We start from the raw sequence: 15,584 nt of genomic DNA, 5'->3' as shown, positions 1-15,584 counted from the left end.
GCATAAGGCAAACTGGTAAGCTATCCTCAACAGGGCAGTCAAACAGACTGCTTGGTATATCCAGGCTGTCTCTAGATGAGCTCACTGTAGATAAAAAGTTATGAGGGGGTGGTCTCCTCATATGACTCTTCCCTTTCCTCCTGGACTGGTCAAGTAGCCTAAATATAAAGGGCTGGTAACAGTGAAATGACTCAGGGCAGAATTGCTTTTTTCGTGTGGAGTGGAGTATAAAACCTCAAAAGACTTCAATGTAGCTCTGGAGTTCTTCAGACTGTGGAACTTATCAACATTCTTGGGAAAAGAGGGTCGGTATCTCAAAAGGGAGATCCTACATATTCTGCTGGACCTCCTGTGGAAGACCTGATGATTGAAGCCACAAACATCTCTGCTCAGTCCTTTTGGCTGTTGGTGGCAGAGAAGATGGTTTTTGCCAACAAACCCTTCTGAGCTCTAGAATGGCCTCATTTATAGGCACAGCAACTCAGGAGGGCCTGGCTGAACACCAAAATTCCTCCAATCATAGAATATCAGGGTTGGAAGGGACCTCAGGAGGTCATCTAGTCCAACCCCCTGCTCAAAGCAAGACCAATCCCCAACTAAATCATCCCAGCCAGGGCTTTGACAAGCATGACCTTAAAAACCTTAAAGGAAGGAGATTCCACCACCTCTGTAGGTAACACATTCCATTGCTTCACCACTCTCCTAGTGAAAAAGTTTTTCCTAATATCCAACCTAAACCTCCCCCACTGCAACTTGAGACTATTACTCCTTGTTCTGTCATCTGGTACCACTGAGAACAGTCTAGATCCATCCTCTTTGGAACCCCCTTTCAGGTAGTTGAAAGTAGCTATCAAATCCCCCCACAGTCTTCTCTTCTGCAGACTAAATAATCCCAGTTCCCTCAGCCTCTCCTCATAAGTCATGTGTTCCAGCCAGCTAATTATTTTTGGTTGCCCTCCGCTGGACCCTTTCCAATTTTTCCACATCCTTCTTGTAGTGTAGGGACCAAAACTGGACACAGTACTCCAGATGAGGCCTCACCAATGTCAAATAGAGGGGAATGATCACGTCCCTTGATCTGCTGGCAATGCCCCTACTTATACAGCCCAAAATGCCATTGGCCTTCCTGGCAACAAGGGCACACTGTTGACTCATATCCAGCTTCTCATCCACTGTAACCCCTAGGTCCTTTTCTGCAGAACTGCTGCCGAGCCATTCGGTCCCTAGTCTGTAGCGGTGCATAGGATTCTTCCGTCCTAAGTGCAGGACTCTGCACTTGTCCTTGTTGAACCTCATCACATTTCTTTTGGCCCAACCCTTTAATTTGTCTAGGTCCCTCTGTATCCTATCCCTACCCTCCAGCGTATCTACCATTCCTCCCAGTTTAGCGTCATCTGCAAACTTGCTGAAGGTGAAATCCACGCCATCCTCCAGATCATTAATGAAGATATTGAACAAAACTGGCCCAAGGACCAACCCTTGGGCTCTCCGCTTGATACGAGCTGCCAACTAGACATGGAGCCATTGATCACTACCCCTTGAGCCCGACGATCTAGCCAGCTTTCTATCCACCTTATAGTTCATTCATCCAGCCCATACTTCTTTAATTTGCTGGCAATCTATGTGAGCTCTCCTGAACTACCTCCACTGTGTGTCCAGGGAAGAAGACACCCTCTTCAACAGGTCTTGATAGGACCTTATACAACCTGATGAAGTGAGGACACACCAGATATCACCACATCATCAGGGGATGATGAGGAGGAATACAAAGCAAGCTGCAGTGAAGCTTTCTGGAACTCCTCCAACGGAGATCTTGCTGGAGCAGTTTACTCTTGCTCGGCACCCAACTTGGCACCCAGGGTAACTTCATGAGCCTCCTCACGTGAACTACCCTGGAATCTACTTGGAGATCTGGAGGAAGAAGGGTTTGCAGGGAGGATCCGGGTGTGGAAGGAAATCTCCACAGATTCCAATATGGCCACTGATAGGGCACTGGACCAGGGATCCATGTCCCTTGACGAACATGGAACCTCTGCTAGAAAACACTTTGATGACGGAGAGTGATGCCTCCTATCTCGAGATAGATACACATTAGCCAACTTCCAATTCTGAAAATGAGCCTGAGTCACCCACCAGGTGCAGAAGAGCACTGGCAAGATTCCAGAGATGACAGTACTGAGATAAGCATACTGGGCTCACCTCAAAATAGCACTGGACAACAGTGTGCAGAAGGATCTGAAGCAGTCAACAGTATTGAAAGCTGACCTATACCTACAAGTAAGTACAATGCAGTCTAAGGGGTTATTGGTACTGGACAAGATGTCTCCTATACTACTGGAGAGGCCAGTACCAAGAGACACAGGAGATCTCGTGCTGCCGTATATGCCTCCAATGTCATCAACATGGAGAGGTTCTCCTTATGCTGCTGCTGTTGCATTGAAGAGGTTGGTATCACAGCATCAGTCAATCTCAATGACACAGACACCAGTGCTGATGATCCCAATTTAGATGCTACTGGCACAGGTGAGTGCCTCCTCTCCAGCACTCTACTCTACTTCCCAGCTTGTTTACTGGTTGACTGTGACGGGGACCTTGATCTCTTGGAGGATGAGTCCTTTGCAGCACTATGCCAATGTTTTTTTCTCAGTACCAGGGAAGGAGAGCTGTGCCAAGACTCTGCAACGTCCAGAAGGGCATTTCTGACAGAAGTAGATATGCTTGGTAAGGCTCTAATGATAGACGCAGGGCAGCCTTTACTAGAAGGCGACAGAGCTTCACTGCCCTAAACTTTTTGGGGCTTAAGTCTCTGAAGATCTCGCACCTGTCCCAGACATGACCCTTGTCAAGGGACTTTAAACTCGGAGAAGGATGGTCACTCACCAGCATGGATTTCCTGCAGTCAGTGCAAGGCTTAAAGCTCGGAGACAGAGGCATTTCCTGGTACCAGGCATCAGCATCCAGAAGAATCAGGAAGCAACAGTTCACCAAAGTACAAAACAACTAAGAAATGTAACATACACTAACCTAACTATGAACGAGTACCAAACTATATATAAGAGTACCAAACTATATACATTGAAAAGGACAATACTTGTAGAAGCAAGCTCATACAATGACTACCAACCAAGGGTGATAAGAAGGAACTGAGGAGGACTGGGGATGGCTCCGCCCTTTATACTAACAAGCAACAGCATGAGGCAGCAGATGGCACATGTGGCACCCGACAGATACCACTAAGGGAAAAGTCTTGGACTCTGGTGCACTGGGCACGCACACCTCTGAAGTGGAACGGACATGTGCAATCACTCAGAAAGAAGTCCATCCTTTGTTAGAAAAGCATTCCGCTTTTTAGCTAATGCTACTGTCATAAATATAAAGGGAAGGGTAAACCCCTTTAAAATCCCTCCTGGCCAGAGGAAAAATCCTCTCACCTGTAAAGGGTTAAGAAGCTAAAGGTAACCTCGCTGGTACCTGACCAAAATGACCAATGAGGAGACAAGATACTTTCAAAAAGCTGGGAGGAGGGAGAGAAACAAAGGGTCTGTGTCTGTTTATATGCTGCTTTTGCTGGGGATAGAACAGGAATGGAGTCTTAGAACTTTTAGTAAGTAATCTAGCTAGGTATGTGTTAGATTATGATTTCTTTAAATGGCTGAGAAAGGAACTGTGCTGAATAGAATGACTATTTCTGTCTGTGTGTCTTTTTTTGTAACTTAAGGTTTTGCCTAGAGGGATTCTCTATGTTTGAATCTAATTACCCTGTAAGGTATCTACCATCCTGATTTTACAGAAGTGATTCCTTTACTTCTATTTACTTTTATTTCTATTAAAAGTCTTCTTGTAAGAAAACTGAATGATTTTTCATTGTTCTCAGATCCAAGGGTTTGGGTCTGTGGTCACCTATGCAAATTGGTGAGGATTTTTACCAAACCTTTCCCAGGAAGTGGGGTGCAAGGGTTGGGAGGATTTTGGGGGGGAAAGACGTGTCCAAACTACGTTTCCCAGTAAACCCAGTTAGAGTTTGGTGGTGGCAGTGGATATTCCAAGGACAAAGGATAACATTAATTTGTACCTTGGGGAAGTTTTAACCTAAGCTGGTAAAAATAAGCTTAGGAGGTTTTCATGCAGGTCCCCACATCTGTACCCTAGAGTTCAGAGTGGGGGAGGAACCTTGAAAGCTACTATTAAGGTTGCAAAACTGCTGCAGCTATTTTCACTTGCTCAACTTTCCAAAAATTAGGAACCTTCTTTTATATAGTCTGACTTTATTTTTCTTTTAAAATCATATTCATAAATGCCATGAATGTTAAGTTTATGCCCTTGTATTGGCATATCTAATACATCAACTTTAGCACAAAATATTAAAGTTATATATATATATGTATATATGAGAATGAAATTAAGCTACCTTTTCATGTACTTGATAACCAGATCTAACTTTTCCAAATCCTTTTCTTCTATCAGATCAGTACAATACTTCACAACCTGTAGAATGTCTTCCTCCATGGGATCTGTAAGGAAAATATAGATACAGTAGGGAACTTTTCTTCAAGTATACTTGGAATCAAAGAAATTCTGCAGTGACTAATATTTCAGAGTCTGATCTTGCAGCCCTTGCATTTCCACATCTCCCACTGAAGTCATCTGAAGTTTTGCATATGCAAGGACTGCATGATCTTGAGAAATCTGGACAGCAGACTTGTTTTTTTCCTGCAAGAACAAGTGACAGCAAAGCTATTAAAGAAAGGGAACAGACATATGCATTTATAATGGAATAGCTGTTTCAAAACTTTGATAATGAAGGCAGTGATGTCCTGCAACATCAGAGAGACCAAAAAAACTGCAGTTCCAATTTTTCAGGATATCAAGGAGGCAATAATTGTCTCAAATTATGTTAAAGTACAATGCTATCTTCAGGTTTTAACTATTGTTTTATACTTTTGTTCTTCTGTAATTTCATAAAAGAATTTTAATATATATATTAAAAAACCTTTCAGTTCACCTTTCTGATAAAAATGCTTTCTATAGAAGATGGTTTCACTTCTGTTACTTTTAACTTTGGTACCTGCAACATGTTGAACAGAAAGAAGAATAGCTATAGTAATTTAGCTCGTACTAAGGCATGAACAAGATATAGGACAGAAAAGGGTAGCTTTTAGAAATGTTATACAAAGAGATGCAATAAAGTTTGGCAAAAGCATAGATGTGAGAAAGAATGAAAGTATCATAGAATCATATAACCGGAAGGGACCTCGAGAGGTCATCTAGTCCAGTTCCCTGAACTTGTGGCAAGACTAAGTATTATGACTATTCCTGAGAGGTGTTTGTCTAACTTGCTCTTAAAAATCTCCAATGATAGAGATTCCACAACCTCCCTAGGCAATTTATTCCAGTGCTTAACCACCCTGACAGCCCGGAAGTTTTTCCTAATGTCCAACCTAAACCTCCCTTGCTGCAATTTAAGCCCATTGCTTCTTGTCCTACCCTCATAGGTTAAGAAAAACCATTTTTCTTCCTCCTCCTTGTAACAATCTTTTACATACTTGAAAACTTATCACGTCCCATCTCAATCTTCTCTTTTCCAGGATAAACAAACCCAATTTTCCCTCATAGGCCATGTTTTCCAGACCTTTAATAATTTTTGTTGCTCTTCTCTGGACTCTCTCCAATTTGTCCACATTCTTCCTGAAATGTGGCACCCAGAACTGTACTCCAGTTGAGGCCTAATCAGCGAGGAATAGAGCGGAAGAATTACTTCTCATGTCCTGCTTACAACACTCCTGTTACTACATCCCAGAACGATGTTCGCCTTTTTTACAATAGTGTTACACTTCTGACCCATATTTAGCTTGTGGTCCACTATGACCCCCAGATCCCTTTCCACAGTACTCCTTCCTAGGCAGTCACTTCTTATTTTGTGTGTGCGCAACTAATTGTTCCTTCCTAAATGGAGTACTTTGCATTTGTCCTTACTGAATTCATCCTATTTACTTCGGACCATTTCTCCAGTTTGTCCAGATCATTTTGAATTTTAATCCTATCCTCCAAACCACTTGCAGCCCCTCCCAGCTTGGTATTGTCCGCAAACTTTATAAGTATATTCTGTATGCCATTATCTAAGTACTCCAATTATCCCAAGGTTGTGAGGAAGAGAGAGATCAGGACGATTGGAAAAGAAACCAGCAAGAGAAGCAGAAGTACACAGAAGATATGGTATAGAAATTCAGTTTTTCCCATTTGGTTTTCCTTGTGATGTATGCAGAATCACCACGGGTATAATATTTGAAAATCAAATTATCTGAATTACAATTTACCTGAAATAGTTGTAATCCATTCTTTGAGCAAGGTCTTTACATCACTGAATTCAACAGCTCCAGCTAGATTTGGTACCCGTGATGTAATTGAGCCAGACTGTGCTGTCTGCACAGCTGATGGGCCTGAAGTATTTGAGGTTGATGGAACTGGTTCCACCTATTCAGAAAAAAAATAATTGATATTGTTCATATGCTTCAATGTTTGTCAGACTGATTTTCAAATTTGTAACACCTATGTTTTCTGAGAAAAATACTGAAAAACAAGTCTTAATACTTTGAAAAACAAATACAAGAGGCAAGAAAAGCAGCGCAAGTCCTATTTAGTACATTAAGCAGCTACAATAACAACTGTGATTAAAGACTGATTCTAAGGAACAGTCATTAAAATAAAAAGATAATTTACTGAAAACTTTTAGTTTTGTTAAAATTACCTGAGATTTACCAGTGGCTGTACCTTCCTGATTTAAGAAACCATCTATTAGCTTCTGTGGGCTTCTGGAAGAAGCCACCATGTTTTTTGCAGGGCTATCCAAGAGTTTGTTTTTCAAAGGACTTTGAATCTTTTTCACTGGACTGATTTGATTTTTTTTCCTGTTTTTTTTCTTAGTTTTCACGGTTGCTTGCTTCAACTGTAATAAAGGATTCTTTGATACTGAAAAAGCAGGAATAATTAGTGGCCATTAACTTTCTAGTATTTTTTTCACTGAAAGCAAGAATCATAACACTTATGTGAAATCTAAGACCAATCATCCAATTTATCATAGACAAGATCTATTGTTTTTGGTTTTTACCAAAAAAATCCCCAGGTTTTACGAAAGTTATTATTTGGTTTTTCCTGATTTTCACCCTAACACTGAATGACTCAAGTACATGAAAATAGTAATATTAAGACATCCTCTACATTATATGTAGTAGAGGTGGTAGTGGTTTTGAGTTCAATTTAATTCACATTAAATTTTGTTTGTTACAGTATCTTGGGGCTCCGATAGTGCCACTAGGCAGTACTGAACCTATGTATTAAGCAGCTAAACACAGTTCATTAAATGAACCACAGCATTAAATTGCTTTTACCTTCACTATTCTTACTTTTCCCTATTTGTTTCTTTTTTCTGTCCTCCCATTTCCCCAATATTAACCCCGATATTTACCCAGAAAACTGTGAATTTAATTTTTTGCACTGATTTTCACCCATTTTAAAATTTTTATAATGAATACAGATTAATTCCGGGAAATTATAAACAAAATAAAACACAAAAATGAAGAGCTTTATTCATAGACAAGATAACTTATTTGTATCTGTCATTCCAGTCACTGACAATGTTTCAGCAAAACTTTTTAAAGGATATTTTTATTAAGTTAGTGCATGGGGATGATACCCAGCTTAATATTCTTTTTAACATCAAACATTCTAGTTCCCGAATGAGAATAACCTGTTGAACCTAAATCCAGTCAACACTATAGCAGCTTTAGTCAGGCACACTGCTTCACTATTCTCAAAGCCGCATGCAACCTAGAGAACTCGTGGACACTTATAATGCCCACCAGCTAGAAACAGCAGCAAAAAACTTCTTCCACCTTTGACTAGCCAACAAACTATACCTCATCCCATTAGATTCAAACCTATCTACAATGACCCATGAATTGTGAACTCCAAGTTTGATTATTATAATGTACTGTGTAATTTGGAATGAAACCAAAGACACACACAAAATTCCAACTGGAGCAAAATGCAGCAGACCAACCAATGGTCACCAACAGGGCGACAGAAGAACATCGCTCTGATGCTTTGGTCGCTTTACTTGATCCCCACAGAATATTGGATCAATTTTAAGGTGATGGGGGGTGTAATCCAGACCCTACTGAAAGTCAATGGCAAAACTGCTATTGACTTTAATGGGGATAGAATTTCACCCCAGTCCAGATGATTTTACATAAGATTTGAGCAAAGCATACCACAAGAAAAGGGAAGGGGACAAAAGAAGGGAAGGTGTCCAATCTCTAAATGAAAAGCTGGGAAAGGCATTTTTCAAAATTGAACTTCTAGATCCTTGTCTTTACTCTCAAATTCTAATTGGAAATGTATACACATGCATGTCTCATGGAAGAAATTGTATAAAACCCAAAACATTTGGTGGCATATGCCACAGAAGCAATGGAAATACTACTAAGCTCTTTTATAGCAGTTTTCATCAGCAGATCTCAAAATGCCTTTTAAACCCATTATCCTCGTTTTAGAGAAGGGGGAAATGTGGGACAGAGAGCTGAAGTGACATGTCCAAAATCATCCAGCAGGCCAGAGGCAGAGTCAGGGACAGAAGCTAGGTCTCCTGAGTCCAAGTCAGTGCTCTATCCACTAATAGGCACTGAACTGAACATTCAACTTAAACTAAACAGTGAGTTCTATCTTCAAGTCATGGGAAATGCAAATTTGACTCTTAAATTAGGGCCTCATTCTGCAAACACATTTGCAACTAGTCCCATGAAGTCAACTGACTAGCAAAATTATGTGCATAAGTATTTGCAAAATGGTATATTAAATTTGGCAAAAACTGACAGCCTGTCAAAAGCAAAGGCAGTGATTCAACTGAAGATACAGTGGAACAGTGACAGTGTGAAAGTCACTTCTAACGATACAAACGACTGTCTTGACTACTCTGCTTTGTCCTCCAATTTGCTTCTTTGGGCACACTTTTTGGAGAAAGCTGGCTTATTCTACCTAGTCACTTTGAGATCAGATAGAATAGTCCCTAACAAAATAGTTGGAATGTAGAACAGAAGTGACAGTCCTGTAGCAGCTCTTGGTTATCTCAGATTTTAGGCACACATACGCATTCAATCTATACCTATACCCACCCACTATTTTCCCTTTGTATTGTCAGAAGGCTAGATCAACCAATATAACCGAGCCATGCTCCTTGGAAGAACAGGGGAAGAGAGGATCTTTAAGTCACTTTTATGCTGCCTTGATCCTGGGACCATACAAAAACCAATCGAGTCCCTGGCATAATTTAGAGCATACTTATGCTTAAACCTATGCCAGAACAACAAACCTGGATTGGACAACAGGACTGGGGCCAAAATGTGTAACAATGTTCTTAGACTGTGGTATTTTTAGATGCATTAGTTGTATTTTGCAATTTTCTTTAGGACTGCAGAAAGTCCCTTCAAATCTTATAATACTCCAGATACAAGACTGATGTACATTAAAAAAATTTTTTTATGACTCACCAAAGGTGCTGATCGGTTGCTGATAAATGATGTTCTCTGACTGCTTTTGCCTTTGATCATATGCATCTTTAAGTTCCTCTTGCAGCTCAGTAGGTAGAGCAGCAAAAACCTCTGGGTCCACCTGAGCAATGAGAAATAGTTCATTAGAGGTTTTTCTACTGGTGACAACAGTGTTTGATGTTTACTTTTTATTGTTTACCCACATGAGAAAGTGATCTGCGTTATGTGTCAATCGTATTTAGATAAATTTAAAATATTGTAAGATATCTTCTGTTTGCATTTATATATTTATATGCACACATATACACATACACATATCTGTCAACAAGTGAAAAGCTTAAATTATTTTCCTTTCAATATTTACATTTTAAATACAATTTATTTTACAACTAATTTGCTTAACAATTTATAATAAATCAACTCGATTTAAATAACATGCTCAGAGGTGCCAAATCAACAATTGCTTTGATTATTTTCATAATATATTTAATACACACTTGCTGAATGTTGTGAGCGAAGTTGTGCCTTTAAGACACACATACCCCTGTAATGGGAGCATGTGCAAAACAACTCCTTCCCAGGGAGAGGCACCCAGAAGCATTCCCTCTCCACCCTTATCCTCAAAGACAAGTAGGATTGACATCTGGCTCCTTCTAGTTCTTGCACCCAGCAATTTTTTTAGGCTGGTGCTTCCCGAATGGAGCACCTTGGAAGCAGCCTTGCACCTCCTTGAGTGCAGGGGTTACAAATCTAGTTAGATGAGTTATGCTGGATTTGGAGGGGAGTGGGGTGGATAGGAGCCTTCCTTCTTCCCTATGCTAGTACCCTTTGATTGTACAGATTTTCACTTTTGGATGAATAATCTTCTGTCACTCATCATCATCTTGACTGGGCCAGAGCTTGAGTACAGATATACAGTATATACACCTGATTATCCGAATAGAAAGGAGGACTTGGATTTTATTTGGCTAATTGGGAGTTTGAATAACTGAGAGGGCAGAAGCAGCAGTGCAGCAAGACCTCTGCAACTCTGATGTCATGTCCCCATTCACTTACTCCCATGACAGCAGGACTGCAGAAGGTTCCTTGCACTGCCACTCCTGCCCTCTTGATTACAGCAGGCGGGGAGAGGTGTGTGTGTGTGGGGGTGTGTGTGTGTGTGTGGAGGGGGTTGTACTCCTAGCGGGGCAGAAAGGATACTGCTTGGCCAGGATACTACTTTACTCTGCCAGGACCCTGCCTTCCCTGCACGTTGGGCTAGCAGGGATAGGGTGTCACTGGTTCCGCATCAGTACAAGGAGCCCTCTGCGGTCATAGGAGTGAGTGAGCAGGGCTATGGTGGGGGAGCTGCAGCGGGCTCCCTGTGTTGCCGCAGGAGCCATTCAGTAGCAGCGTGGCCTCACCACTGCTGGGGGTCTCTGGTGTATTATCTGAACCTCTGCATCTGTCCTCTATGGGAGACAAGGAAGGGATTCAGAAAACGCAGAGATTCAGATAACAGGATTTCAGAAAATCAGGATTATACTGTAGTGTATTCTAGATTTTTCTGGAACATTCAGATGAAGTTTCATGAGCCAGTAGAAATACTGTATGTGATATTATTCTCTAGTTTTGAGTTGCTCAATGTTTTAAAAGTTTCAAATATTTGCCTTCTGAAGTTTTCAGTGCAAAAAAGTGAGTGAACTATTTACGCTAAGGGTGAAACGTATACTTTCCTCCATTATAAAAAAATTCTTGTGAACTTTCTGACATGCTCTAAAAGCTAAAATGGGTGAGTGCAGAAAGTAAATTTGGCAGGGATGGACTTTACTAAGAATTGGTTTTGAGTTTTCCAATGAAAATGGTTAGATTTTGGCAAAGTTATGAGGCGTTCAAAACCAACCTGTACATGACGATTACATGTTATTTATAGGCTTAGAGGGTTAGATTTTTATTGATAAATGTTGGTAAACCAGTGATTTCTCTGTACACACACACACACAAACTGACGAAATTATACTTCCATAGATAATAACAGAAACGTACAGATAGGAAAAGTAAGAAAAATGGTGCTTGAGAACTTATCAAAGTTTGATTTAAGCATATTAAGTGTGTATATTTTGACATGTGATGTTGACAATTTATTTTTTAACAACTATCAAGCTTTAAATTTTTGAATCTCAATGTCTACTGTCATTAACTAATTATTGTCTGACGTCCCTCCATAATTTCCCACAATTGTGAAAATTTATAAATCAATAAAAATCGAAAAATGCTTAAAAATAAACACTGATAGCATTATCCATCAGATTATAAAAAAATAAAAACAGAATTCTGCCAAGCCTAGTAGTTGTTTTAACAACAATGGCATTTTTTTCTTCAACTGAGATCTACAAATATTTGTATGGAAGACAGGCTGCACAGTTCACACATACCAACTTACCTCTCTAATGAATACTCACTTCATATAAATTGTGCATCTGCTTACAAAGGTAAATCTTGATGCACCTGGCACAGATTTTTTCAGTTTTGAAAACTCTTCATGCCAAGCACAAAGTTTTCAACACATAAGACGTGCAGTAAATAAGGTAAGCCTTGGACGGAATCCTGGCCTTACTCAATGCACACCTTGTATTTGATAGCACATTACAGTGGAATCCGACAGAATATTTCCAGAACTTGGAATTATTTTTAAAAACATAGGTATTTCTATTAAAAATATATTTTTTAAAAAAGTTAAAGCTGAATGGTTAAGCACCTAAGAATCAGGAAATTTGCACATGCAGTATGAACTCGGTCCCTTTGTGTACATGCATTGCAACAGTCTAATTATATTCTCTCATAACTGTTTCTCAAATAAAATCATATACAGAATATTTTATTTTTACCTGTGCATGAGCACACCCACCCTCAATTGCTTAAAAGGTGCACTTTGTAAGTTGCACTAAGAGATAGTGATCCAAACTAAAGGTTGAATGTACAAAATTAACTAATTTCCTGACTCTTAAATAATTATCTGTGCAACCATAATGTCTTACATGTAGCTTTAAAAAAAAAACTGAACAAAAAGTGAACCTTGCATATTTTACATAAATAGTTCTCAAACTTTCTGATGGTATTTATGCCTGTAATAAATTATTAATAAGGTGATTACAATATACGGCGCTTTCAGGCAAAACAAATCTATTGTGAAATTAAGAACTCATAAGTGACCTTTCCTTATTAACTCATCATACAAAACATCAGTTTTTTTATGTGCTATTTACATTCTCAAAGTGATTTACCATTTGAAATCACAAAGTAGGAGGTGCAAATTTGCTAATGATAAAAAAAACTGTTAACCTTTGTGTAACTGGTTTCAGAGTGGTAGCCTGTATCAGCAAAAAAAAACAAGGAGTACTTGTGGCACCTTAGAGACTAACAAATTAATTTGGGCATAAGCTTTCATGGGCTAAAACCCACTTCATCAGATGCATGCAGTGGAAAATACAGTAGGAAGATATATATACACAGAGAACATGAAAAAATGGGTGTTGCCATACTAATCATGACAAGACGAATTAATTAAAGGTGGGCTATTATCAGCAGGAGAAAACATTTGTAGTGATAATCAGGATGGCCCATTTCAAATAAACAGTTGACAAAAAGATGTGAGTAACAGTAGGGGGAAAAAATTAGCATGGGGAAATAGCTTTTACTTTGTGTAATAACCCATCCACTCCCAGTCTTTATTCAAGCCTAATGTAATGGTGTCCAGTTTGCAAATTAATTCCAATTCTGCAGTTTCTCGTTGGAGTCTGTTTTTGAAGGTTTTTTGTTGTTGGAGAATTGCGACTTTTAGGTCTGAAATTGAGTGACCAGGGAGGTTGAAGTGTTTTCCAACTGGTTTTTGAACGTTATAATTCTTGATGTCTGATTTGCATCCATTTATTCTTTTGCGTAGAGACTGTCCGGTTTGGCCAATGTACATGGCAGGGGGATTGCTGGTACATGATGGCATATATCACATTGGTAGATGTGCAGGTGAACGAGCCCCTTATGGTGTGGCTGATGTGATTAGGTCCTACGATGGTGTCCCTTGAATAGATATGTGGACACAGTTGGCAACGGGCTTTGTTGCAAGGATAGGTTCCTGGGTTAGTATTTTTGTTGTGTGGTTGCTGGTGAGTATTTGCTTCAGGTTGGTGGGCTGTCTGTAAGCGAGGACTGGCCTGTCTCCCAAGATCTGTGAGAGTGAGGGATTGTCCTTCAGGATAGGCTGTAGATCCTTGATGATGCGCTGGAATTGGTCTTGTTACAGTTGGTATGGCAACACACATTTTTTCCATGTTCTCTGTGTGTATCTCTCTCTCTCTATTATATCTATCTATCTATCTATCTTCCTACTGTATTTTCCACTGCATGCATCCGATGAAGTGGGTTTTAGCCCATGAAAGCTTATGCCCCAATAAATTTGTTAGTCTCTAAGGTGCCACAAGTACTCCTCGTTTTCTTTGTGTAACTGTTGTTTTTCAAGATGTGTTGCTCACGTCCATTCCACGTTAGGTGTGTATGCGTCACGTGCACAGTTGCTTGAGATTTTTCTCTCAGTGGTAACCACTGGGCTAGCTCTAGTGCTCTCTGGTGCCATGCGCTCCTGTGCCAGTGTAAGGCGCCCAGCCGGCTCCACACCCTCTCAGTTCCTTCTTCCCAGCTAACTCTGGCAGAAGGGCAGGAGGGTGGGTCATGGAATGGACATGAGCAAGACATCTTGAAGAACAGTTATGGAAAGGTTAGTAATAGCTTTTTCTTCTTTGAGTGCTTGCTCATGTCCATTCCACATTAGGTGCCTCCCAAGGTGGGCTCGGAGTTCAGAGACATACGGATTATAACACTGCTCTACCAAACTTGGCATCATCTCTAGCTTGCTGGGTGATGGCATAATGGGAGGAGAAGGTATGTATCGATGACCATGTCGCTGCTCTGCAGATGTCTTGGATCGGGACCTGGGCCAGAAACAGCACTGATGAAGCCTGAGCTCTCGTTGAATGGACAGTCAAGATGGCAGGAAGCGGGACACCCACCTGCTCATAGCACATACAAAACCAGGAAGGGATCCAGGATGAAATTCTCCAGGCCGAAACTAGTAGGCCTTTCATCCTGGCTGCTACTGCCACAAAGAGCTGTGTGGATTTACGAAACAGCTTGGTCCTCTCAAGGTAGAAAGCCAGGGCATGTCTAATATCCAGCGTGTGGAAACGCTGCTCCTCCGATTGTGTGTGTGGTTTTGGGGAGAAAACCTGATTACTATGAAGCTGCGAGACCACCTTTGGGAGGAATGGTGGATGGGGGCACAGTTTAACCTTGTCCGTAAAAAACATTGTATACAGGAGTTCTGACGTAAGAGCCCTCATTTCTGATACCCCCTCCTGGCTGAGATAATCACCATCAGGAAGGCAATATTCCAGGAGAGACACAACAGAGAGTATGATGCCAGTGGCTCAAAGGGAGGGCCCGTGATTCTGGACAGCGATGAGAGTTGACTTGCCCATTTATCAATACGCCCAGGGCTCAGAAGGTAGCTTGGACCAGACTGATGCTGGCTCTCACGTGGGCCTCCGACCAGCTCTTGATCAGCCAGTTGTCGAGGTAAGGGCAGATTGATATACCTTGCCTTCACATCATGCAGCTCTGAGTATTGGTACCGGCTCAGTACTGGAATCCAGGTGGCACAACGGAGCGGCCCTTCTCTCTGACACCACTGTGTATGAATGGCTGGAAGGCACTCCCGGTACCAGGAGAAAATCCCATGGATTCCTACATAAGCCACTGCCCACCAGGCCAGGTGCCTGGAGGGGCCCCCACACCGGGATCTGATGAAACATAGGTTGGGTACTGGTATTGGCCCCTGGATTGGGTGCTGACTTCACCTCTGACCTTGAGGACAAGTCAGTTTGGAGGGATTGTAGGGGGCTGGAACCCCTTGCCTCTGTCAGCCAGTGCCAAGGGTTCAGGGAACGGTGCTGGAGCAACAAATTCTTTGCTGACATCAGCAGGGTCAGTTTCCCTCTGGTTGGTACCAGT

The 15,584-nt window shown here is 41.0% G+C and overlaps 1 protein-coding gene across 15 annotated transcripts in view; it reads right to left on the bottom strand.

Moving 5' to 3' along the window:
• The window catches only part of REV1 (REV1 DNA directed polymerase), a 93,408-nt gene that overhangs the window by 6,644 nt on the left and 71,180 nt on the right, over positions 1 to 15,584 (bottom strand). For all 15 annotated transcript variants that reach the window (XM_043537080.1, XM_043537090.1, XM_043537065.1 and 12 more), the window contains 4 exons: positions 9,543 to 9,663; positions 6,746 to 6,966; positions 6,315 to 6,471; positions 4,409 to 4,511 (listed from right to left, as the gene is read on the bottom strand). In XM_043537080.1, coding sequence (XP_043393015.1) covers positions 4,409 to 4,511; positions 6,315 to 6,471; positions 6,746 to 6,966; positions 9,543 to 9,663 — 602 coding nt within the window. The remainder of the gene's footprint in view (positions 1 to 4,408; positions 4,512 to 6,314; positions 6,472 to 6,745; positions 6,967 to 9,542; positions 9,664 to 15,584) is intronic.

This window comes from Chelonia mydas, chromosome 1, assembly GCF_015237465.2.
Source record: "Chelonia mydas isolate rCheMyd1 chromosome 1, rCheMyd1.pri.v2, whole genome shotgun sequence".
Taxonomy (NCBI): Eukaryota; Metazoa; Chordata; order Testudines; family Cheloniidae; genus Chelonia; species Chelonia mydas.
This window is presented reverse-complemented; position numbering and strand designations above follow the sequence as displayed.